General features: G+C 54.9%; 1 protein-coding gene across 1 annotated transcript; it reads right to left on the minus strand.

Moving 5' to 3' along the window:
• Positions 1–901: 901 nt before the first annotated feature.
• On the minus strand, positions 902–24011 carry PRCC (proline rich mitotic checkpoint control factor). Its single transcript, XM_081825410.1, has 7 exons — positions 23309–24011; positions 13974–14021; positions 10594–11160; positions 8078–8173; positions 5742–5885; positions 3612–3677; positions 902–1359 (listed from the first exon to the last, which is right to left on the minus strand). The coding sequence occupies exons 1-7, from the start codon at positions 23774–23776 to the stop codon at positions 1273–1275; spliced, it is 1476 nt and encodes a 491-aa protein (XP_081681536.1). The 5' UTR covers positions 23777–24011; the 3' UTR covers positions 902–1272.
• Positions 24012–24140: the final 129 nt, after the last annotated feature.

The raw sequence follows: 24140 nt of genomic DNA on the forward strand, positions 1-24140 counted from the left end.
GACCCTCCCTCCTGCTGCCTCCCTCTCACCCCCAGGTACCCACACCACACGCTTCCAACTGCCCCCGTGGCCAGAACCTTCTGTCCGTCACCAGGGCGGTCAGTCCTTCCTCCCGGCGCTTTCCCGTTGAGAAGCCTGCAGCAGCTGGAGGCGAGCCGCTGCGCCCAGTCAGCTCCCCCGGGCTGGGCACCAGACGTTTCTCCGCAGGACTCCACCAGAACCCCGGTCACAGGAGCGGGAAGCGCTGAAGCTCAGCCCCTACTGGAGCCCCAGTGCCCTCGGCAACACGCTTCACGGCGGTGTGCACGAGGACCCGCACGGTTCTGGGACCAGGGTGTGCATTTCCCACCCCTCGGGAACCCCGTGCTGCTGGCGGGCATCCAGTGTAGAAGTGTGAACTGAGGCCCGTGACCCTGCCGCCCCCCTCCCGCTCTAGCATAAAGCTCAGGGTGCAGAAGTCTCCAAGGAGATCTGTCGAGCCCCCCAGCCCTCCACAAAGCTTCCAAACCAGTCAAGGCCAATGGCAATCAGTGTGAACGCGCATCCTCTTCAGGGACAGACACTCGCCACTTCTGCTGGACTGAATTTGCTAACGACTCTTTGGTGTCACGGAAAGAACCTCCTTGACTTCCTCTCGTCTTCAAAGATAACTGAGACCAGCAATACTTTCCAATTTGGGACCACAGGCCTCTGCCCCACGCAAAGCTGTACACATAATTCCTAGGGTCTTCGATGGCCGTGAACCCAGCTTAGAAGGTGGACACAGAGGAAAAGGCAAAGCCATCGCTGAGGCAGCTCATGACGGTTCGGAGGGTGCTCTACACAAGGGTAATGTCAGATCCAGGAACGGGAGAACAAGTGAGAAAGATCCAGAATGGAAAAACGAGACCACACTAAAAAGTAGGAAAGGGGTTAGGGCAAGCAACGTCTGTCAGACTGAATGTTTTATTTCAACAGACATCCCTGGTTTAAAAAAAAAAAAAAAAAGTGGAGAGAGGGGCTCCCCATTTCATCACACCCACCAGGGAGCCCCACTCCCATCCAGGAACTCAGAGCCCCATCTGAAGCATCGCTTGAGTCTTTGCTAGCTCCAAGACAGAGGAGCTGAATTTTCTAACTTTTGTTAAGAAAAATCTATCAAATGTGTTCATTCTCGCAGAGGCGAGGGCCGGGTCCTCAGGGATAGAGACCCTGGGCTTGGAGCAGCGGGGTCCCCGAAGTGAGGCCAGGCGCCAGGCGGCAGGAGCCCCAGAAACGGTCAGGTCCAGAGCCCTAGAATCCATACTTGGCTTGGGTCTGCCGACGGCTGAGTTTGTTCTCCGACCAGGTGTTCTTCAGCTCCAGCTCCCGCTCCTTAGCCTGTGGCAAGGGACACGGGTGTGGTGAGCCGAATGGGGTGCTGAGGAGCCTCTCGCTCGCCTCTGCAAGCTTCCCAATCTAACATCTTTCTCCCCTGGAACAGGTATGGCAAAATAGCAAATCCCCTGAAAGACTTCATTTTCTCTTATTTAAGAAGAAGGGGAAGACCCTGGGAAAGCAGAGAAGAAACATCTCTTCGGGAAAGCTGACAGCATCTCCCTGGGGGCCAACAGGGTTGAAGCAGAATAAAAACTCAAGAATCCTGGTCCTGGGGCACCTGGCCAGCTCAGTTGAAGGAGCATGCCACTCTTGATCTCAGGAGTTCAAACCCCACGTGGGGTGTAGAGATTACTTAAAAATAAAATAGGGGCGCCTGGGTGGCTCAGTTGGTGAAGCGTCTGCCTTCAGCTCAGGTCATGATCCCGGGGTCCTGGGATCGAGTCCTGCATTGGGCTCCCTGTTCAGTGGGGAATCTACTTCTCCCTCTACCTCTCTCCCATGCTTGTATGCTCTCTCTCTCAAATAAATAAATAAAATCTTTAAAAAGAAACATATAAAAATAAAATAATTAAAAAAAAAAAAGAATCCTGGTCCCTCACCTGCTGGAATTAAAACTGAATCACTCAAGTGGAAAATGGACAAAGGAGAGCTAGAGTATGCATCTGAAAGGAAGACAAATCAGATGCCTTGGATGCCTGACCAGCCAACGGGAGGAGACATGGAGGAGAGGACAGTAGAGGACTGTGGATGATGGGGGAGGACTGGGGAGGACGGCCTCAAGACGTGGACAGGGCCACACAGGACACCACCCCCACAATAGCTACATCAGGGTATGCAGTTTTGCTGTTGTGCTGAATACGGTGGATGTGGTACCCGAGAAATTCACACCTCTCTCCAGCGCAAACAGAAGCTGTGGCAAACAGACTGGAAGGTACCAGAACTGAGACTTTCCTCTGCTGACCTCAGTGTGGCACCTGGGGAGTGAACGAGCACCACCCTAAAGAAGGGCTCGTTGACCCCACCCCACAAGAGTTAATGGATGCCTGCTCATCTCCCCTGGATGAAGGGCAGGGATTAAGAGTTTGGGTTTGAAAGATGTTCCTACCCTCAAATCCTTTCCCTACAAAAAACAAAATAGGGTAGGACACAAGGGGGTCCCTGAAAAAAAAAGATAAAACCATGAAGGGAACAATGAAAGCAGATTTCCCACTGAAATCCACGGGCAGCAGGTGCGCCCCCAGGGAAAGGGCCAGGACAGCGTGCAGTACAGTAGGTCTCAAAAACATGTCTGTTTAATGATTAAATGAGTATTTCAAAGTTGCTGGGTCCTATCAGATAAGTAACATTCTAATTCCAAAAGACATTTTTGGATTATCTGTGATTTTTAATTATCGTGTTGATATTTCCTGCCACAGAAGTGGAGAATACAAAGCCAACCTCCTGGGGCGCCTGGGTGGCTCGTCGGTTAAGTGTCCCACTCTTGATTTCAGCTCAGATCATGATCTCAGGGTCATGGGATGGAGCCCCGTATCAGGCTCCTCGCTGAGCACGGAGTCAGCTTGGGATTCTCTCTCCCTCTGCCCCTCCCCCTCCGCTTCTCCCCTTGCTGGTATGCTCGCTCACGCGCTCTCTCTCAAATAAATAAATAAAATCTTAAAAAAACAAAACCAGGGCGCCTGGGTGGCTCAGTCATTAAGCGTCTGCCTTCGGCTCAGGTCATGATCCCAGGGTCCTGGGATCGAGTCCCGCATCGGGCTCCCTGCTTGGCAGGAAGCCTGCTTCTCCCTCTCCCACTCCCCCTGCTTGTGTTCCTGCTCTCGCTATCTCTCTGTTAAATAAGTAAATGAAATCTTTATAAAAAAAAAACAAAACCAACTTCCTTATCAGGTGGATATTTTGAATAAAAGCAGGTGAACCAATCCTTTTCTTTAAAATAGTTTCTTAAATCCCTCGGTAAGCTTGATGTTTATTTTTGATAAACTAGCTCTTTAAAAGAACCATATGAGAAACCACTTCACTGCTCTCTGCGTTTACGTTTCAATGTCTAAATTATTTGCACTTGAGTCTTCGGGGAAGTGAGGCAGGAGCGCCGTGGGTGATTCTGAAGGACACATCTCCCCCTAGTGGCCATGTGGAGAATCCGCCGTGGCCTAGGCGGCGTGAGACACTCCCGCCTGGGCGGGGCCTGGCCAGCACTCTCCCAGGCTTTCAGGGCCCTGCGAGCCTCAGGCCCAGGCCCCCAGCCCTCTCACCTGATGGATCAGGTACGTGATCTGGTGCTTCCGCCGCTGCTGGCCTGTTGGCTGCTCACCTTTCTTCTGCGAGGGAAGAAAACACAATCATTAAGCCACAGGAAGAAAAGTAGAAGTATCTCAAGTGCCCAGACGGTGCAAGGCTGGGGACTGAAAAACCAACCCACAGCCCAAATCCTGGGGGAGAAAAGTCAGCTTGGAGCTATTTTTAGGTTTATATACTTACAAAACAGTTTTTATTAAAGCCATTATGCAAAAAACCCAGGCTCAGAAGACCTGCCTGAAATAGGCTGCTAATATCCCTACTGGACTGGAACTACTTTGAGGTCAGGACTGTCTTTCATTTCTTTGGTAACCCCACCCCACCCCCGCAACAAGCACAGGGCTCTGCCCACAGTGGACACTTGATGCCAGCTAGTGCCTGCAGGGGTCTAAAACTGCGTCCGTTCCAGGGGACAGGTGACCTCCGTCCCTCCAGACCCTCTCACAGCCCTGCCCGTCCCCCCGGGCCCCTCATCTGTTCCCTTCTCCCGTCGGTGCGTACAGAGACCCTGCAATTCAAATTTCCACTGTCATCCCACCTGTCTCCAATCTTTCAGCCTTGGCCTGTAACTGCACTGAAGCCCTAACCGAGCTCTGATGCAAACGCTTTACTGCCAAAGTCGATATTGGTCCTGTGGTCTTCCTGCCCTACGCCAGAGCTGTCTCAGACCAGAAGCTTCCTAATCAGCCCCACCCAGCTCCCAGCACTCCTCTCTGGAGTGTCCTCAGCATGCCTGTCATCCCTCGTCAACACTCAAGCGTCCTGATGTCTCTCTCGCAGCTCCGCTGTAAACGCCTCAAGGACAGGACCCGTATCTTTTTCTTCTTTTTAAAAAATCTAGCTTTAAGGGTGCCTGGGTGGCTCAGTCGTTAAGCGTCTGCCTTAGGCTCAGGTCATGATCCCAGGGTCCTGGGATCGAGCCCCACATCGGGCTCCCTGCTCAGCAGGAAGCCTGCTTCTCCCTCTCCCACTTCCCCTGCTTGTGTTCCTGCTCTCGCTATCTCTGTGAAATAAATAAAATCTTTAAAAATGAATAAATAAATAAAAGATCTAGCTTTAATACAAGGAAATGGTGCAAAGAGAACCCAGACCCAGGAAAACAGCAAACTCGCAACTCCTTGCTGCTGTGCGACATCACTTAACGTGACCATCCAAGACAGCAAACATCAACCACCCCCGGCCCGCGGGGAGCGCCATTACTATGCGATGATGCTTCTCGACCCATAGTCAGGAGAGCGTGCTCTCCTAAGTGGTTTTTCCAGGAAACAGTGATGGATCTATGCTGATCTAACCACAATCCTTTGCTCTGTCCCGTATGACCGCCAGCATTCAGTGAAAACAAACGGCTGGGGCTCAGATGGCCATCTGTGGCCACAGAACAAAGCAGAGAAAGTCGGGGGGAGGAAAAGGGAATAAGATGCCCGACCTTGGCCTTGCTGGTGCTGGGCTCAAATCCAGGGCTTCCCCACATTACCCCCCTGTGGCAGGCTCATAAATGTCCACATTTGCTGTACTCAGCTACTAGGTGGAGAGGGGTTCATCACACTGAAGAAAATGAACACGGAAAGGCAGGAGCTCGGTGTGGGAAGCGTGAGGAATAAAGCATCTGAAAAGCCCACAGCTGGCTACAATAAATAACAGAAAGAAAGCAGAGAGGAGGGGTTGTGCACGCAGATGCTAAGCCCCCAGGACTCTGCTGTTATGCCCACACCTCAAAGACGTGCTGAGCCAGGCCCCAGCTCGAACAGACGGAGGAGGGATCTGACCGTAGACAGAGGGCAGAGCAGCTGCGGGCTCCGTCCAGCGAGGGAAGCAGCCACAATATACCAAAGCTCTTCCCAAGTGCAGGATGGGAAACTGCTCCAACTGCTCAATTTCAGCAACCAGACTCCACCACCCAGATGGAAAGCAAAGTGCTGCGAAGTTCTGAAGGCAGAGGTTGCATCCGTGAGGCTTGGCGCACACCCCATAGCTCGGGCAGCAGGCACGTGTGAAAGGTGCTGGGGCAGTAACAATCGGGTGTGGAGTCAGGACAGGGGTAGGCCTAGATTTTGCTTTGGGGCCACACAACAGACCTTCCCACTTACTTTGCTGAATGACTTCATGGTTTTCTCTTCTGTCAATGACTTGGTCATCCACTGCTGGGCCCCACTGAGCTGGTCATCACCTTTGATCTCCACAAAGTTGACCTCCTCTCTCCCTCGGTTCCTCTTGCCCTGCAGCCGCTTAAACTGGAAAAGGGAAAATAAAGCAGAAGTAGGAGCTCTGGGTGGGAGATCAGGGGATGTCACTAACAATCCAGAATTTATGGAATGGTTTTGTGACTTCCCACCCCCACTGCGCCCCCAATTCCCCGACCCCCCCATGTAATACCCCTTTTCACCCCACCCCTACCAAGCTCCCCTGATGCCATATGAAAGGCTGCTTCTCAGAAGTTCTCCTGCCCTCAGGGAAAGGGAGGCCAAGGCAGCACTCCCAAACATGAGTGAGTGCAGGGGATCACTGCTAGGAATTTGTACTCAAATTATACATACATTGTATCTACCTAAAAGGACGGTATACAATTTTCAAATTAAGAATTCAGGCTGGGGCGCCTGGGTGGCTCAGTCGTTAAGCGTCTGCCTTCGGCTCAGGTCATGATCCCAGGGTCCTGGGATCGAGCCCCGCATCGGGCTCCCTGCTCGGTGGGAAGCCTGCTTCTCCCTCTCCCACTCCCCCTGCTTGTGTTCCCTCTCTCGCTGTGTCTCTCTCTGTCAAATAAATAAATAAAATATTAAAAAAAAAAAAAAAAAAGAATTCAGGCTGGAAAAAAAAAATCTAGGATTTCTCCTCTAAAACTTGGTTTTCACACGTCTGCTCCTTCTCATGGGTTTGGTATCACAAAATCAGCAGACCCCACACCAGAGTGGACCCAGAGAGGGAACTGGGGAGAGGAGTCTCGTAAGAAAGGCCTGGCAAATTTTCTAAGAGACTGCTACTCTCTCCTGTCCCTCCTCACCAAAAATGCAGATCACATCAAAGTCACCCAAAGATGTGCCTGGAAGGTAGTGTGGGTGGGGACTCTAATGAAAACCACTCGGGGCGCCTGGGCGGCTCAGTTCGTTAAGCGACTGCCTTCGGCTCAGGTCATGATCCTGGAGTCCCGGGATCGAGTCCCACATCAGGCTCCCTGCTCAGCAGGGAGTCTGCTTCTCCCTCTGACCCTCCTCCCTCTCATGCTCTCTGTCTCTCCTTCTCTCTCTCACAAATAAATAAAATCTTAAAAAAAAAAAAGAAAAGCACTCAGGGGTGCCTGGGTGGCTCAGTTGGTTAAGTGTCCGACTCTCGATTTCGGTTCAGGTCGCGATCTCAGGGTCCTGGAATTCCAGCCCCAGGTCGGGCTCCCTGCTCAGTGGGGAGTCTGCTTCTCCCTCTCCCTCTGCCCCTCCCCACTGCTCGTTCTCTCTCTCTAATAAATAAAAACATTTAGGGAAAAACAAAACAAAACACTCAGAGACTTGCGTGGAACCCAGGTCCTGGTGTGAGCATTATTAGCGAGGCTCTGAGGGGCACTCCACCCACAAAAAACGAACTTTCCGCACAGGATGAGCTCTCTGCTGCCTCCTAGGCAGGGGACAGAAAGGGCCTAACTACGGAACTGGCCGAGGATATACCCACAGGGGAGCCGATGAACACAACATTAACCACAGGAGGCAAAATGCAGAGGGATGGACACCCTTCTGTGAAGAGGTGAGCAGACAGTTATTTTTCACAAGAACCTGCATGTAAAGAGGTAGCGCCCCGGATTCTTCCAACCCCCTCCTAACGGGCCACGACCTCGCTGCGGAGAGAACACCACTTTCCATCGTCACACAGCCCGACGGCACAGGACGCGCGGCTTCACCTCTGCTTGTGCGGGGCCTAGGGAGCTCGGCAGCAGGGGACCCGGAGTGTGGAGCACCGGGCATATTCGCGGTGGCTGCTCTTCCCGCCCCAAATCCCTCCCCGCGAACGGGCGCCAGTCTGGCTACGCACGCGCCCCCCCACCCCGCTCCCCTGCAAGCACGTGTGGCCGCGTGACCCGGCTCTAGTCAGTGAGACAGAGTGGGAGTGCTCGCGACACCTCTGGGGAGGTCCCCTGGGCGGCGCGGGAAGGCGTCCTTCCTCGGCGTTTCCGCACCGGCCGCCTCAGCTGCCCGGGCGGGCCGGAAGGAAGGCCACAACCGGGGACAGCAAACTACTTGTCAGGGGGACCGGCCCGCGGGCCTGCCTGCCTCCCCGCTCTTTGAGGAGGAAAAACATTCGCTTCTCTGCTCTAAGCCCCTACGCGTTGGAGCTTCTCAGGTATGTGAATCCTCACTGAATACAGTTAAAAACGGTTTTTAGTTTCAGACTTGAAACCTGGAGTCCACGGGTCAGAGACGGTCCCCCCGCTTTAACTTACTGCTTCGTCATCGATGAAGGAGGCGTCTGGGGCGATTTCCTGGGGGGGGCCCAGGGCCGGGTCCTGGGCAGGGTAGTAGCCACCACTGTAGTAATCCTGCAGCCAAGAGCGGGGGAAACACGCAAGTGAGGCGCGGCGGCCAGCGGCCTCGCGCTGCGGGGAGAGGGCGCCCCGCCAAGGACGCGGCCGCCAGCTGAAGCCGCGGACGCCATGCTGGACTCAAGGGCAGTGTGCGGCTTTTCTCATCCGCACCATCCGGACTGGAGGACGTATTTTAGGGAAGGGTGACAAGAAATAAGACGTTCTCTCCTGCTTCAATTCACACCCTGCCTCCTCAGCCGCTTCCGGAGGGGATTCCCAAGCCCTGAGCTACAGGGCCTCGGCCTCGCCCCTGCTCCCCTCGGCCCCGCCCTCCGCCCCGCTCCTCCTCGGCCCCGCCCCCGCCCCTCAGCCCCTCCCTCATCCGTCCTGCCCCCTGCAGGCACCCCCCCAGCCCCGTGCTCCTCCAGAGGCCGCAGCAAGCTCCCTGTGAGCAGGGAAGAGGTGTGAGAGCACACCATTCCCGCTCCTCGTCTTCTTCACGGCCTCTGGACACAAGGACACTGCCTGCAACAGGCGGGGAGGGTGCTGATCTCGCACAGAACATAAATTACCATACACCTAAAACTAACGTTAACACTGTGTGTCAACTCCGCTTGCATGAGAACAGGAGATAAAATCACTGGCTAGAAGGGAAAAAGCCAGGTGTGTGTTACCACACACTTAGCTCAGGAATCTGAGGACCGGCCTGAGAGGTGAGCTGTCACAAGCACTGTGGATCCCAGAGGAAGAGGGACCCCAGGAGGCCAGGGGGAGAGGCGGCCCTCCGGCTGAGAAACGGGTGTCCTCCCTGTGCATACCTTCTCCCAATTCTTCCACTTTTGCCCAAGCTCCAGAAAATGCCCCTCTAAGAACATTCACTTTTTGGTGAGCTAAATGGAAAATAAAGTTTAACATCAACCAATAAAATACATGAAAATCCAGAATGACTGGAACACAATTTTCTATGAAAGTATTCACAGTAAGATACATGCAACTGCAGGGTCCCCGAGTGTATGTAACATGCTTTCATGTGCCCAGACTGCCTCAGTGGAGTTTATAAATGGATACAGAATGCCTGATATTCATTTAAATGGCTTTTTTTTTTTTTTTTTGGCTAAAGAGGTCAAAACACTCTTATCTTCCTCCTCCTTCCTTCTAACAATGTTGAAGGGAGATATATTGTCCCCGATCGGCCTACAGGATACACTGAGGCTCAACAGCAAATATTTAGGAAATACAAATATTTAGAAATTGTTGGGGAGCCTGGGTGGCTCAGTCGGTTGGGCATCTGCCTTCGGCTCGGGTCGTGGTCCCGGGGTCCTGGGATCAAGCCCCGCATCAGGCTCCCTGCTCCGTGGGAAGCCTGCTTCTCCCTCTCCCTCTGCCTGCAGCTCTGCCTGCTTGTGCTGTCAGAGGAATAAAATCTTAAAAAAAAAGAACAGGGTCCCCCCAAAGCCCACCCACTATGGGTCCTTACCCATGCCCAGGCTGAAGATTAATGCTGGCGGTTCAGAGAATCACAGTGGTCCAAGGAGACTTAGTCTTGCAAGGAAAACTGCCACCAGCTGCCCCTGCTCAACCAGGAGCCCTGCCAAGAGTCCCCAAGCCCTGGAGCCCTCTCCACCCAGGACACTCTGGCTGCCAGGAAAATCTCCTAAACCCACTCACAACCTGGCATGCTATATTCTCTCTCACGCCACCCACAGCAAAGCTAAGTAGCTTCTCCAAATGGCGCCTGGATAAAAAGTCACCGCAACCATTTACTGGGCATTTGCTGTCCCAGGCACCACGCTAAGTTGATGGGATGGCCCAGCGACACCAGAAGGCCACCGCTATTACGCCCCTTGCACAGCTGAGGAAGCTGCTCGGACTCACACAGCATGCGATTCAAAGCCCAAACTAACCCTGGACCCCACTCTCTCTCACAACACAAATTACGGCCCCCTGGCTCCCCAGGGCAGGTGCCTCCACCCTTCCAACCTCCCAGGGCTCGGTCTCCCGCCTTCTCCCTTCTCCCTCTTCCCTGTTGTGTCAACTATCCAGATCCCCCTGGCCCTCGGCCCTTCCTCTCCCGTCCTGCTCTCGGTGCATCCCACCTCCAGCTCCCTCATCCCCATGAGGCCACCTTGGATCTCCCAGACTAGAGGGCCCCCCTCTTCCGCCTTCTTCCTCCCCCCTCACCAGCTCCTACAACGAGGGCTGGTTTTCAGAATAGAGCTGTCAGTTATATCAGACCTCAAGGCTCAGGCAATTTTAGACCCACATGGTTCAGAACAAAGGCAGCATGTTTCGAGGCCCGATATGCACAGGAAAATCAAGACCCCAGAAGACGTCAATTCAAAGTGACAGCAGAGAGGCTGTACCACCGGCTCACGGCTCTCCCCAGCCGCCACCCTCCACCGAGCCCTGGCCTGCCCCCCATGGCTCATACCCACCTGATAATAAGCACCAGCGGCATTGGCATCGCCATATGTGGAAAACTGATTGTAGCTGTAGTCGTCCCCAGGCTTAGGCATCCAAGGGGCCCCACTGGAGCCCGCTGCCATCTTGAATTCAAGGGGAGCATTGGCTGCATCGTCCTGGAAGGCCGGCTCTGGTTCCGTGCCTGGAGGCAGCTCTTCAGGGACAGTGGGGACGGGGTAAGGGTATGGCTCAACTCCAGACGGCTCAGCCTTGTCAGGGAGGGAGAAAAAGTTCTCGGGGGCTACTTCCTCATCACTGTCGTCCTCCTCTTGCGTGATCTGCTTCGTCACCTGCAGGGCAGCGCTCTTGGCGGCAGCCTTGATGGCAGAGGGTGACGGGGTGGTGGTTGTGGTGCCCACGACAGAGGCCGGGGGACAGGGCTTGGGCTTAGAGGCCTGTCTGGAGGGCTTGGTGCCAGAGGAGCCATCCGAGGGTCTCCGGGAGAAGGCGTGCGGAAGGAGCAACCGGTTAGTCTCTTTCACCGTCAGGTTTTTAGGTTGGGGAAGCAGGGCAGACAGACCAGTCCCCTCGCCGGATCCCTGGTGAGCGCAGGTTTGGGGAAGGAGGGAAAAAATGGGACAAGTGAGATCTTGTGATCTGTATTATCGACATCAAGAACAAGAGTTACAGACAGGCGCTCCGCCTACAACCTTACCAGCCCTTGCTTCCTTCCTACCTCTGCCCACTTGACTCATCCAACTGGGCTTGACTCCTCCCACCCCAGGCCCTTCTGCTAGCTGCTTCTCCCAAGGTAAGATGCCATCCCTGTCCTCCTTGGCTCCATACCAAGCCAGCTCCCCTGCCCTCTGTCACAGAGCCTTCCCTGATTCTCTGTTTTTGGCAAATATGGTCCTCTTTTTTAATTTTTATTTAAATTCAAATTAATTAACATATATGGTATTATTAGTTTGGGAGGTAGAATTTAGTGATTCATCAATTGCAATCAACACCCAGTGCTCATTACTTCAAGTGCCCTCCTTAATGCCCACCACCCAGTTACCCCATCCTTCCATCCCCTCCCTTCCAGCAACCCTCCATTTGTTTCCTAGAGTTCAGCGTCTCAGATATGATGCTCTTAATCCCACATCATCTTTCTTCCCAAACAGCCCAGGGCCCTCTCCAGCTGACCGCTCTACCTCTCTCCATGTCTTGAAGGTTCCTCTTAACATAGGAACCCTCTGCTTCCTTTGAATTGCTACTCAAAGTCAAAAACAAGGCTCTGTCCAAAAGACATCCATTTCTGTTGCCCAAAGTCCTCTCTCCTGCCCAAGGAAAACCCTATAGATGTGGTATATTCAGCTTATGCCCCAGGCAAGCATTTAACTTCTCCATTTGTAAGCTAACTGGCTCAGCCCTCTCAGAGTTCCTACTACACATAAAATCTCTCCCATTCTGCGTTGTGTGTGCTACAGGGCCAGCTTGGCCTAACTGTAGGGTTGAGGGAGACGTCTGTTTGAAAAAGGAGAATGGAGGGGCGCCTGGGTGGCTCTGTCAGTTAAGCTCAGGTCATGATCTCAGGGTCCTGGAATCGAGTCCTACATCGGGCTCCCTGCTCAGCAGGGAGTCTGTTTCTCCCTCTACTTCTGCTCCTTTCCTCTGCTCGTGCTCTCTCACTCTGTCTCTCTCAAATAAGTAAATAAAATCTTAAAAAAGAAAGAAAAAGGAGAATGGAATAAGGTCACTACGCCCCTGTCCTGGAGGACTAGTATACTTCAGCCCCTTGGCCAAGCAACGCCTGGAGCAAGTGAAGTAGAGCCCATGAGTCAGGCAGGCAGGAGTGTTCATCTGACGAGTGGGCCCCCTCCCTGCTGTGTGTCCCGGCAGGCTGCAGAGAATCAAGCGTGTAGGGACCGGGCCGAGGCGCCATGTGGAGCACCTGCTCAGGCTACCCTGAGGCGTCCGACTTCTCAGGTGATATCTGGGGTCACAGCCACAGCCCCCCGCAGCGCCCCACTCTGCCCCCAGCTGAGCTCTCTATCCACCCACCCCTTCCTGCCAGCTTGGAAGGCTGCTCTTGCCTCCCGAGGCCTTCTGAGCCAGTGCCCTCCCATGACTAGGGCTGCCATCCACCTCCTCCAGGAAGCCATTCTGGTAACGGAGAGCTGGCCTCCAGCGGCCTCAGCGGCCTCAGCTGCCAGTGTGTGCAGTGGCTCCTCCCCCATCACCCCCCACAAGGGGCCACAAGGTTGCTCTCCCAGTGCCGGTTCTCACTCCCACGTGACTGGGTCGGGCCTCCCAGCGATGGAAGTGACACCTCAGCAGACTTAGGGCAGGGGGCAGCTTCAGCATCATATACCTGAGTCACGAGAGAACAACCTCAGAGAGCCAGGACCACTTTTGCTTTTGCTTCTCCTGAGACATATGATCCATGAGATCAGAGAGCATATAAGTCCCCGAGTACGGAGCAGAACAGGAAGAAACTCCCAGGGGCCGGAATCGAGGCACTGGGACAAGGGGGAATCACCCGGCGCTGTCTGGTTGAGGACTTCTGGTCACAATTCTGGAACAGGAGCCAAGTACAGCAGGGCCAGGCCTGGACTCTACAGTCAGAAAGCGAGTCAGACCCCCAGCCCTGCCCCGCTCGCCACCTGATCCAGGGCGAGCGCCTTCAGCTCCCGGTTCCTCAGGCAGGATGTGAGCGTGATGAAGACACTAGGCCTTCAGCACCACTTGGAGGATTAAATCAAGTAAATGCTAGTAAAGCGCTCAGAACAGTGCCTGGTACACAGTAAATGCTATTTAAGTGTTTATTTTCCAGGTTAAAAATGAGACGGGAAGGGGCGCCTGGGTGGCTCAGTCATTAAGCATCTGCCTTCAGCTCAGGTCATGATCCCAGGATCCTGGGATCGAGCCCCGCATCGGGCTCCCTGCTCAGCGGGAAGCCTGCTTCTCCCTCTCCCACTTCCCCTGCTTGTGTTCCCTCTCTTGGTGTGTCTCTCTCTGTCAAATAAATAAATAAAATCTTAAAAAAAATTTTTTTTCAAAAAAAAAAAAACATGAGATGGGAAGAAGATGGAGCATTTTAAAATACAGATGTTCCCTCACATGGTTTTGACCGATCCGTTCCCTCTACTCTACCTTCCTACATAATCCCTGGAGCAGAAATGTAACTCATCCGTTGGTTTCCACGTCCCCCGGCCCGCCCCCGCCTGCCCCAGGAGCAGTGAGGGGAGGGCAGGGAGCACAAGGGCTGGTGTCACCCAGAAACACAAAACCACCCGGGAACAGTCGGTCCTCCAGCACTTGCATCTGCTCTAAGCGCGCTGTGGAAACTGCCAGGCGTCGTAACTCCCGCTTTCAGGAAGCTGCAGGGAAAGAGAAGAGGTGGCTTCTGCCACGTCACGAAGCTTACCTGAAGGACAGTTTTCTTCTTGGAAGGCTCATCTTCCTCGGAATCTGACTAAGAGAAAAAGAAACGGAATAAGGCCTTCCTGCATGAGGGCAGCAGAGGAAGCACTGGGTCGGATGAGGGGCATGGGAGGAGGGCCACCCAGGGCGCCAGCATCTTGCCCCCTGCCCCACCGAGTGCCCGAGGGCTGAGCTCCCCTCCAGCCTGAGACGTCAGAGGAAGGGGGAAGTGCCCACCTCCCCAGGCCACTCATTCTCCTGCCCCACACCTGTTGCATGGCTTTCTTGCATCAATTTCTATTCCGTCAAAGTAGAACTCTTTCCTCCCATTTAGACCTGGTGCAAAGAAAAGGTTATGCCCGTTCTTCTCCTTATAAATCTGTCCATGAGAAGATGAATGGGATTTGGCCCACAATCGCCCCCCACCTCAGCCTCACTTCTGAAACCACTCATCCAGACTACATAACCACACGGCCCAGGAAGTCCGGCGGGAGTAAGTGGTGTGTTAACTACTCTTCTGTGCGGCATTAAAGGTCAAAGCCATTGGAGAAATCCATTCTCTCTCCAAGTATGATCTACTGTCTGCCAGACAGAGTTGTTCGTGTCCAGGAAGAAAGCAAGCCAGTGGGGAGCGCCTGGGACAAGACAGGAGGCCACTTATGTTACCCTCTGACTCACCGGGACCGTTCCTAATACAAGCTCTCACACTGAAAACAACCTGAACGTGCCGCTCAGCACCAGCTCCTGAGCATCCTCTCAGAAAGGTGCGAGGCATATGAACAGCAAGCTTTACCACTCTGATTTATTTTTTAATTTTTTTTTAAGATTTTATTTATTTGTGAGAGAGACAATGAGAGACAGAGAGAGCATGAGAGGGGGGAGGGTCAGAGGGAGAAGCAGACCCCTCGCCGAGCAGGGAGCCCGATGTGGGACGTGATCCCAGGACTCCGGGATCATGACCTGAGCCGAAGGCAGTTGCTTAACCAACTGAGCCACCCAGGTGCCCTACCACTCTATTTTAAAAAGTTAATCCCCGGGGCTCCTGGGTGGCTCAGTCATTAAGCGTCTTCCTTCGGCTCAGGCCATGATCCCAGGGTCCTGGGATCGAGCCCCGCATCAGGCTCCCTGCTCCGCGGGAAGCCTGCTTCTCCCTCTCCCACTCCCCCTGCTTGTGTTCCCTCTCTCGCTCTGTCTCTCTCTGTCAAATAAATAAATAAAATCTTTAAAAATAAAGAGTTAATCCCCGAGCCAAGAACCCTGAAAGCCTTCCGTTTATTCTTGGGGCCTTGGTTTGGGCATCTGCACATAATGGTCCTCTAAGACCCGTTCACCTCCAAGATTCTGCAAGAACTCAAACCCTCTGCCTGACTTTCTCAACTGACCCTCCTACCCCACAAGTTCCTTCTTGGGCTCATCGGCTACGAGGACCTCACAGTAAGCGAGAACCTACTCTATGCAGCACACCGTGCTCCGTATGTAGACAGAACTTCCCAGGCAAGACAATGCGGATCCACTCTGCCCACAGGCACCAGGCAGGGCCCGGGGCAGGGAGTGCCTCCAGACCATTCACCCCGGTGTGCTTCAAAGATTTTGTGTGTGTGCTGTGACATGAAAGAAGTCCCTGCCCTCAAGAAACTTTCGGTCCAGTAAGAATAATGACAAGCACCCCAGTAACTGCAACGAAGGCGGTAAAACATAAGGACATCAAAGGGCGTCTGGGTGGTGCAGTTGGTTAAGCTTCCGACTCTTGGTTTCAGCCAGGTCATGATCTTGGGGTCAAGAGATCGAGTCCCCCCATCCTCCCCACCGTCGGGCTCTTGGAGCCTGCTTGAGGTTCTCCCTCTCCCTCTGCCTCTCTCTCCCTCGATCTCTCTCTGTCTCAATAAATAAATAAACAAACAAACATAAGGACATCAAGTGTGGTTCAAACATCCCCTCAAAGATCTGCTGGTCTTACATTTCCTTCTTGCATGTGGGGGCCTCACCTTAGCACCCCATCCCTGTGCCTGTATCTCAGCCGCCAGGTACTCTCCTGCGTCTGCGCTCTGGACTCCTGACGCCAAAGTCCCGAGAATCTTCCTGGTGACTCACCGTGCTCTCTTTCACCGTGTCCCTGCATAACTCACTTGTTTGGGGTGGCATCATGCTAACCCTGATCCACTTGTGCTTGCTCTGTGAATGTGACATCTTTTTTTTATTTTTTTAAAAATTATATTAATTTAATTGAGAGAGAGCACACATGACATGGGGGGAGGGAGGAGCGGAGGGCGAGAGAGAACCTCAAGCAGACTACATGCTCAGCTCGAAGCCCGACGCGGGGCTTGATCTTACGACCCTGAGATCATGACCTGAGCTGAAACCAAGAGCTGGACGCTCAACCGACTGAGCCACCTAGACGGCCCTGAATGTGACATTATTCTCATTCATATCCTCGCCTTTTCCACCATATAGTTGAAGACCGCCTCACAGGAGTCTGTGCGCGCAACGATTTCCATCACTAACTGCTGCCGGATGCATACGTATGACGAAACCCGTAAGGGGAGTCTGTCCTGGTACTTAAATGTGGGGGATAAGGGAAGAGGCCGTAAAGGGAAGGACAGTCGTCTAGGTGGCCAGCAACTCACGATGCTTCACTTAGTCCTCCTGGCAACACTTCCCGACAGATGTTACCGCCTCAATTTTGCGGGTAAGGGAGGTGAGACTTGCTGAGGTTAAACAGCAGCTAGAACACAGCAGAACCAGGCCCTGCACCCGCTCTGCTCCCACATCTCTGCAGGGACAGCATGCCCGGCCATCCGTGCTTGCCCAGGCCCCAGAGCCACAGCGAGCACGCCCCGCGAGACTCCGCGTGATGCAGACGAGAGCACAGACACGAAATCAGAAATACAAGTTTGAGTCTCGGCTTTGCTACTTATCTGCCACCCCCAAGCCATTGGAAATAACACACACGTCACAACCAAGACTGCACGAGCTACTGGCCACGAAGATGTACATAATTAAACTTCTAGGCAGAGTTCAGGGATTATCACTCTCTCTGGCCTGCAAGATGTCAAACTCAACCGAAGAAACAGCCCAAAGCCCCGGACTCCCAGTGCCTCGGAGACTCCTGACCACCCCCTGCCTTCTGACCGTGAAGCCCTGTCTCCTCCCGCAGACCACAAAGAACCACCTCACTGCGGGGCGCAGAGCGGTTGCGAGGCCCGGGGGCACAACTTAACTTCAACACCTTACATACAGGTTCAACTGCAACAATCTGAAAACAAATCTTAGCCAAGTTTAAGACGATGACATCCATAAAACCGTACAAGCATGTTCCTATTCTTCAGATCCTGTGACAAACAGAACGAGGCTACCATGAGCCTGACTGTTGGTCGCTGGAGGCCAGGGGCGCGCCGAGGAAATGCCATTTCTCTCTCAAACGGCACACACTGTTCCCACTGTACTGACAGCCTAAGTTTCCAGTTTGAAAGCACAAAACTACACACCTGTACAGACTTTAGGAACGGCTTGCTGTTCCTGGATTCAGGAAGCTGCGACGGGCCCTCAAGATCACCCCCTCTCTCGTAACACCGGGTCCTAACCCACCAAACTGCCTTAAAAGCCATCCCGTGACGCGCACGAGCTAGGGCAGACCCCCCAAAACACAGCACCCCAGTCAGAACCTCCCAAGTGCGCCGAGCCCTGACCCCTGTGAAGTCCTGACCATCCGTCTCTGAGGGAGGGACAGAGAGAAGTCTCTGCCCTGAAAGCTGACAAACAGGCCTCAGGGACATTCGGAACCACATCAGGGCCACAGGGCAAGTCCAGGGGGTCCAGGGGCGCGGAGGGAGGAAAACCGCCCCTGCCCCTCACACGAACTCGCGCCAACCCTGCCCTAGAAGCAGGCGGCCACACAGAGCTCCCGGACTCACTGTGGAGGCTCAGAGGCCACGTGAAGCCCCCGTGGCTGGGGAGGCGGGGGAGGGGGGGGGACTAAACACTAACAGGAAACAGGAGAGCTACAAAGAAAACCCATTTCAGCCAGCAGAGCGCCAGTGAGTGCGGGGGGGGCGGGCGAGGCACAGGCTAAGAGATGCGCCATCGCCCCCCAGTCTCCCGGAGCCGGGGGCTCCCATCGGAGCCCTGCAGAGGAACCCTGGAGATCCTGCTGGAGGTGATGGGCTCAGCCCCGGCACACAGCATTTAATTTAGACCCAAGGAGAACTTCCTTGACGGGGACAGGGACAGAAACACACCGGGGTTTTCTCCTTTATCCCAGCAAAACATACAGAACATAAAATGTGCCATTTTAACCATTTTTCAGTGAGCAACTCAGTGGCATTAAGTGTACTCACCGCGCTGTACCACCATCACCACCGTCCATTTCTGGAACTTTCCGTCACCCCAGACAGAAAGTCTGTACCTCCTGAACCACAGGGACCCATGGCCCACCCCCCGCCCTCCAGCCTCCGGGGCAGCGCTCCTCTCCCCTCCGTGTGTGCGAACACGCACCGCGAGTGCCTCCCAACACCCAGCGGGGGCCGCGCAGCCTGCGCCCCACTGGAGCCGGCCAGCCTCACTGAGTGCCCCTGCCGTACACCAGCAGCGTTTACTCCCTTCCTCAGGCTGGACAACATGCTGCTCGTCACCCACGGCTGCTGGGGACGCGCGTGTGCAGGTGTGTCTGAGTCGGGCTCCCAGCTCCTTCCACCTAGGACTCAAACCGCTGGACGAGAGGGGCGCCCGGCTCAGCCGGTAGAGGACACGACTCTGGATCTCAGGGTTGTGAGTTCGAGCCCCACGTGGAGTGTAGAGCTTGCTTAAAAAAATTTTTTTAAAGAAAAAAAAAAAAGAAACTGCTGGATTACAGAGTAATTCTAAGTAACTTTTTGAGGAACTGCCAAACTGTCTTCCACAGGAGGACTCCCCAGGAAGGCTCCGGAGTCAACTCCATCAGTCCCAGAGACGGGGTGATGTCCGAGACCCCAGAGCACCAGGGCCCGGCCAGAACAGGCCCTCCGGGGCTTTAGAGGCACGTACTGGTTGTGCCTTAAGAAGAAAGTAATCTATTTCTTCTTGGCCTCACAAGAGCCTGGGCCTCAATGGCCACCACTGTCCTCTCCGCTCCAGCTGCCAAGAATGACAAGACGCACGCACCAGAGACTGCTGAGCAAGAACGGAAACAGACATTTTCCATTAAGCCGGGCCCGGTGGGATCTGCTCGTCTATCGGAGCCTCCCTGCCCGCGGCAGCCTCCCTCTTATCTCCTCAGGCTCTGGTTCTGACAGACTCCCTCTCCAAAAAGCAATCACTAGCTGCCAGGGCCAGGAGCCAAGGAGGAAGTAAGGGCCCAAGCACAGAGCCCCCCGGGCTCCAAACTCGAATCACTACTACACTCCTACACTCCTCGCTGCTATTATCCCAATTAGTCAGATTCATCAACTCGTTTCCCTCTTTGGTCTCCGGGATCTGGTGCGGACACGTGCCCTTCAGTTCGAGCGGGGCCTCCTCCCCCGAGCCTGCAGCAGCTCGGGGCTCCCTCTCCCACAGGCTCCACGACAGAACAACACAGCCCTGCGGTCAAACAGGACTCCTGCCACTGCCAAACCGGGATTTTAGACCCATCACCTCTGTTCTCTCAACTAGTTCATCTGTAAACCAGGGACAATGCTGAGCTGGCCGCTCGACAGGTGCCCCACAAATGTCTGCGCTCCTTCCCTCCCGACAGAGGGCCGAGACTATGCTCTGTCTGCTGCCGTCAACTCTTGCTTGCCTGCTTGCTTGCTTAACAGAAATGACCAAAATGAGTGAAACCTCCCATCTCACAGCTGCCAATTTTCCACTATCTGGGTAAATGATCTGAAAAGTACAGTAATACTAATCCAGATAACCCTGAAATGTGTTTGCTCTGAAATGCACATCCTGAGACCGAAAACTCTTACAGCAGACTGACTTTTCTAATACTGACTTTCTGTATCCTGATTTTACAAGTCTGCATCCCCTAAGTCCAGGAAATCAACGATCAACCAATGCCTGGAGGTAGCTTGGGTCGGAGCAAGGAGATAAGGAAAAAGGAGGAGGCGATCCCCCGTTTTGTGGGTCACTCCTGCTCCCTCACGTAACTGGAAAGCTGACCTGGACAAAGAACTGGACACTGCCTGCCCCCTGACTGTGGCTGGCTGAGGAGCTGACCCAGAGCAGACCGACCATGTGCTCCCTTGTGGAAAACCAGAACTGGGACTAAGAATGTAGTTCCATCTGGGCTGCTCGCTAAAAGGAACTACAAAACAAGAAGGTGGGGGCTGTGGGTGGCCATCGTTCCCCCGTGGGGAAGGCTGAGGAGCAGAGAAAATCGCTCTGCAGACAAAGAAGGATGGATCGAACCTGCAAAGAGCTGCGTGGCTCCCTGACAGACCTCCAATTCCTGACTCCAGGCCCTTCGCAAGGCACCTCGGTATATTTATGATGCGTTACCATTCAAGCTACCTTGAGGTGCTTCCTGATACTTGCAACCAATTAAATCCACCTAACCCCCAATCTGCCCTGTTTCCTATATTCCCTCAGTAAATGGCACCACTACCCTCCCAGCTGCTTGAGCTAAAAGACAGGGGTCAACCTTGAATCCTGGCCTGCACCCAGGCCATCCCATCAATGGCCTAGACCGACTGGCCACTTGTGCCCCCCGAACAGACCTGCACCCCTGCGCCCAGGCCGGCACCCTCTCTCGCACTGCGCCCGCCAGTCTTGCTCCCCGCAGGTCTTTGCCACTCTGCGACCAGAGAATCCTTGCTTGGCCTTTGAGGGCGCTTCACTACCCCAGGGTCACGTACTAAGGCCTTTCTGTGGCGCCCAAGGCCCACGCGCCCCCTTCCCCAGGCTCCAGCGCTTCACTCACGTCAGGTGCCCCCGAGGCACTGTCACTCTCTCACCGCCGCGCCCCCTGCAACAGTCTGCCCCGCAACCTGACGTGCTCCTCCGCACAGCACCCCCCTTTCTCTGGCTCCCTCCTACTCACTTTTCTCATCTCTGTTCCGACATCTCCTCCCTCTGGAAGCCTCCCCAACTTCTAGACTGGGTTAGTGCCCGCCATGCGCACCCTCCACAGCACCAGCTCTCACGCAGTTCTTCTGACTGACCTAAAATCTACCTCCTTGTCAGTCTCCTCCAGTAGACCGTGAGGTCCTTGTAGGCAGAGCCGATCACGTTCACCCCTGTACTCTCGGCTCCTGGCACAGACAAGCAGCTTCGTACTGAAGGAAGGAATGAAGGAATGAATGAACGAACAAGAGTTTAGAGTTACTTCTACTTCAACACCAAACCCTGAAGGGAAGGCACTTAAGGAAACCTCATTCATTTCTTCAGATGTGTACTCAGAGCCTACTAGATGCAGGACACAGAGCTTAGAAGCAGACATGCTCAGAACCCGCGGGGACAACGGCTGCCCTCACCTGGCCATCCCAACTCTCCGAGGCCACCTTCCCCACCTTCCCGCAGGACCACCACCAACCCAGGCAGGACGAAAACAGGAACTGGAGAAGCTAAGGGCTCGGACCTGGCTCTCTCCAACGATCGCGTCACTGTTCACCTCAGGAATTTCGTGAGCTCCACTGACAGAGGAGGGACAGACTGAGCAGTCCTGAGTGAGACCTGCCACCTGAGCCAGCCTGACCGGGAGGTTCCACGACCTCTACCAGCTACGTTTTCTAAGGCTGCCTTCGCAGACCTGGAAATGGGCTTCTCCGCTGTCACGGGGCAGGGGGCCACCTGACCCAAAGCGCCACCTCCCCCAGACATCACACTTACTCCGACACAAACACGGTGGAGAGAAACGTGAAGAGGACAAAAAAGAGAAGGCTGAGGTAATGAACCTATTTTTGTCTTATTCAGGGACTTTTCTTTGCTTAGATTAAATCAAGGCCCAAGTAAGTTTCAGCAAAGCGACAGAAGGCTGCTCTGGATCCTGTACACAGAAACGGCGGACTCAAGTGAGAAAGAAGGAGGAAATAATGTGGAAGAAAGTTTGGAACAAAACAGTGAGGCAGATTCTGGAACCTCCTTTTTATGAATAGTCCACATTCATCCGAGCTCATTCACTTAGAAAACATTCAGGCAGTGCTCAGCAGGTGCCAAGCAGTTTTAACCTGGAGGAATATAGTGGTGGACACAATAAGCAGCCAGCCCTGCTCTCGTGGGGCTTGCACACTAGTGGAAGGACAGAAGCAATAAAACCCAGTGCATGTTTAACGGTGGCGAGTTCGGGGAGACAGAAGAGGAGGACGGGAGGCTGCAGTGCAAGTGGGCAGCCCGGGACGTCCTCACTGAGCACCTGTCTTCCAAAGGAGGTGAAGGAGGGAATGGCAGGCTGCCTGGGGAAGAAGCTGAGGGACCAGCGAGACCAAACACGGACACGGCCCCGAGCCAGAGCTGGAAGCCTGCAGAAAGGCAAGAGCAAAAATAAGCTTCTCTCCGAAGGTCACCAAAGGGGAGCGAAGGCCTGACCAAACAACTTTTCAGAAAAGAGAAAGGAAAGAACTCGGGATAACCCTAAAACGCCACCTGCCCGCAGGCTTCATGTCTCCTTTATTCCCGAAGTGCTCACCCCAGAAAAGGCCTTCTGTTTTCTGCTCCAACATACAGACTGGCTGCCTCTTCTAGAAATAGGACCCAAGCGTGCTAACTCACGTGGCATGGCAATACCTAAATGGGGAAACCGAGGCACGGACCTGGAGATGACCGACCCAGCTCTTCACCTCCACTGTGTCCTTTTGCAGGTAAGATCTCACACAGCGGACGTCGGCTTCTCCTCTGTGAAAACTAGAATGGTACCTCCCGGAGTTCTGCAATAATGGAAAGGAAGGGCCGATGCCGGGCTACTGCTCTGCACTCAACACACACTCCATTTCTTCCCTCCAACACAGGACCTGGGATGCCTATTCTTTTCCTTCAGACCCTGATGGTTTGAGGTTGGATGCCAGGGGAAGAGTGCGCCCCAAATGTCCAGCAGGGGCTCAGGAATCCTGTCTCCTGTCACTTCTTCGGGCGCCAGATCTCATGCTGTTCTCGGGGTAAGAAAAGTGAAAAGCGGCCCGTGGTGCACATGCAACAGGGGGAGCGGAACGCAGGGCGGCGGGCCGGGCCTGTCAGCGCCAGGGGACCTTCTGTGGCCCTTCCGCACGCGGGTCCAGCTTCCAGAAACGCGCACGGACACATGCCAAAGTTGACGAGCTTGCTCCACGATCGCGCGGCAGCAGGAGGCCGCAGGTACGGGAGGCAGTCCCGGAACCTCCCAGGCGCCGCGCACAGCCCGGCCCCAGCCCGACCCCGAGGGGCCGTGCGGGGCTGCCCCCCCCGGATACTCACATCCCCCTGACGCAGCTCCGGCGCCGCGATCTTCACGGGCTCCGTCCTCTTCTTTGGCTTGGGAAGGCCCAGGGGGGGCCCGGCACCGCCCATGGAGGGGGGCAGGCCGAGGCCAGGGCCCCGGGGCGAAGGCAGCCCCAACCCCAGCCCCTCCCCAACTCCCGCCGCCTCAGCCGGGCTCACGCCCGGAGGTGGGGGGAAGCCTCCCAGGCCGAAGGGCAAGGGCGGCGGAGGCTGGAGCCGGGGGTCCCCGGCGGGCGGGGGCAGCAACAGCGGCGGGGGAAAGGCTGGGGCCAGCATCTGGGGGGGCGGAGGCAGCAAGGCCGGGCCCTTGGGTGCGGGGAGAGAAGCGAACAAGCCCCCTAAAGTGGGCCCAGATGTAGGGGCCGCCGCCTCCTCCTCCTCCGGCTCCGGCTCGGCCTCATCCGGCTCACTCTCATCGCTGCTGGCGTAAGCAACCAGCGACATGGCGCCTCCCGCCTTTGGGGCGCCCTTGCCGGCAGACGAGGCCTACTTGAGACCGGGGATGCCCGGAGGCCTAGTGGGCCCCGCCACTGGGCGGGGCGGGGCACCGAAAAGCCCGCCTTCTCCGTACTCTGGGGCTAGCCCCGGCAGGAGCCCATGGCCACGGTAGATTTCCACCGAGTAAGGCTTCCCTCTTCACTTAAGCTCCCAGTCCCGGGCAACTACACACAGCTAATGGCCGCCGAGTCACTCCGCCTCCTCCTCGCCTCATCAAGATGGAAACTACAACTCCCAGAGGACACTTTGGCCACAACTCCATTCTCCGCCGCCGGGAGCTCAGCGCATGGCACGGCGGGAGTTAGAGTCC

This window comes from Leptonychotes weddellii, chromosome 6 (genome assembly GCF_054177405.1).
Source record: "Leptonychotes weddellii isolate Sample4059 chromosome 6, ASM5417740v2, whole genome shotgun sequence".
NCBI classification, from domain to species: domain Eukaryota; kingdom Metazoa; phylum Chordata; class Mammalia; order Carnivora; family Phocidae; genus Leptonychotes; species Leptonychotes weddellii.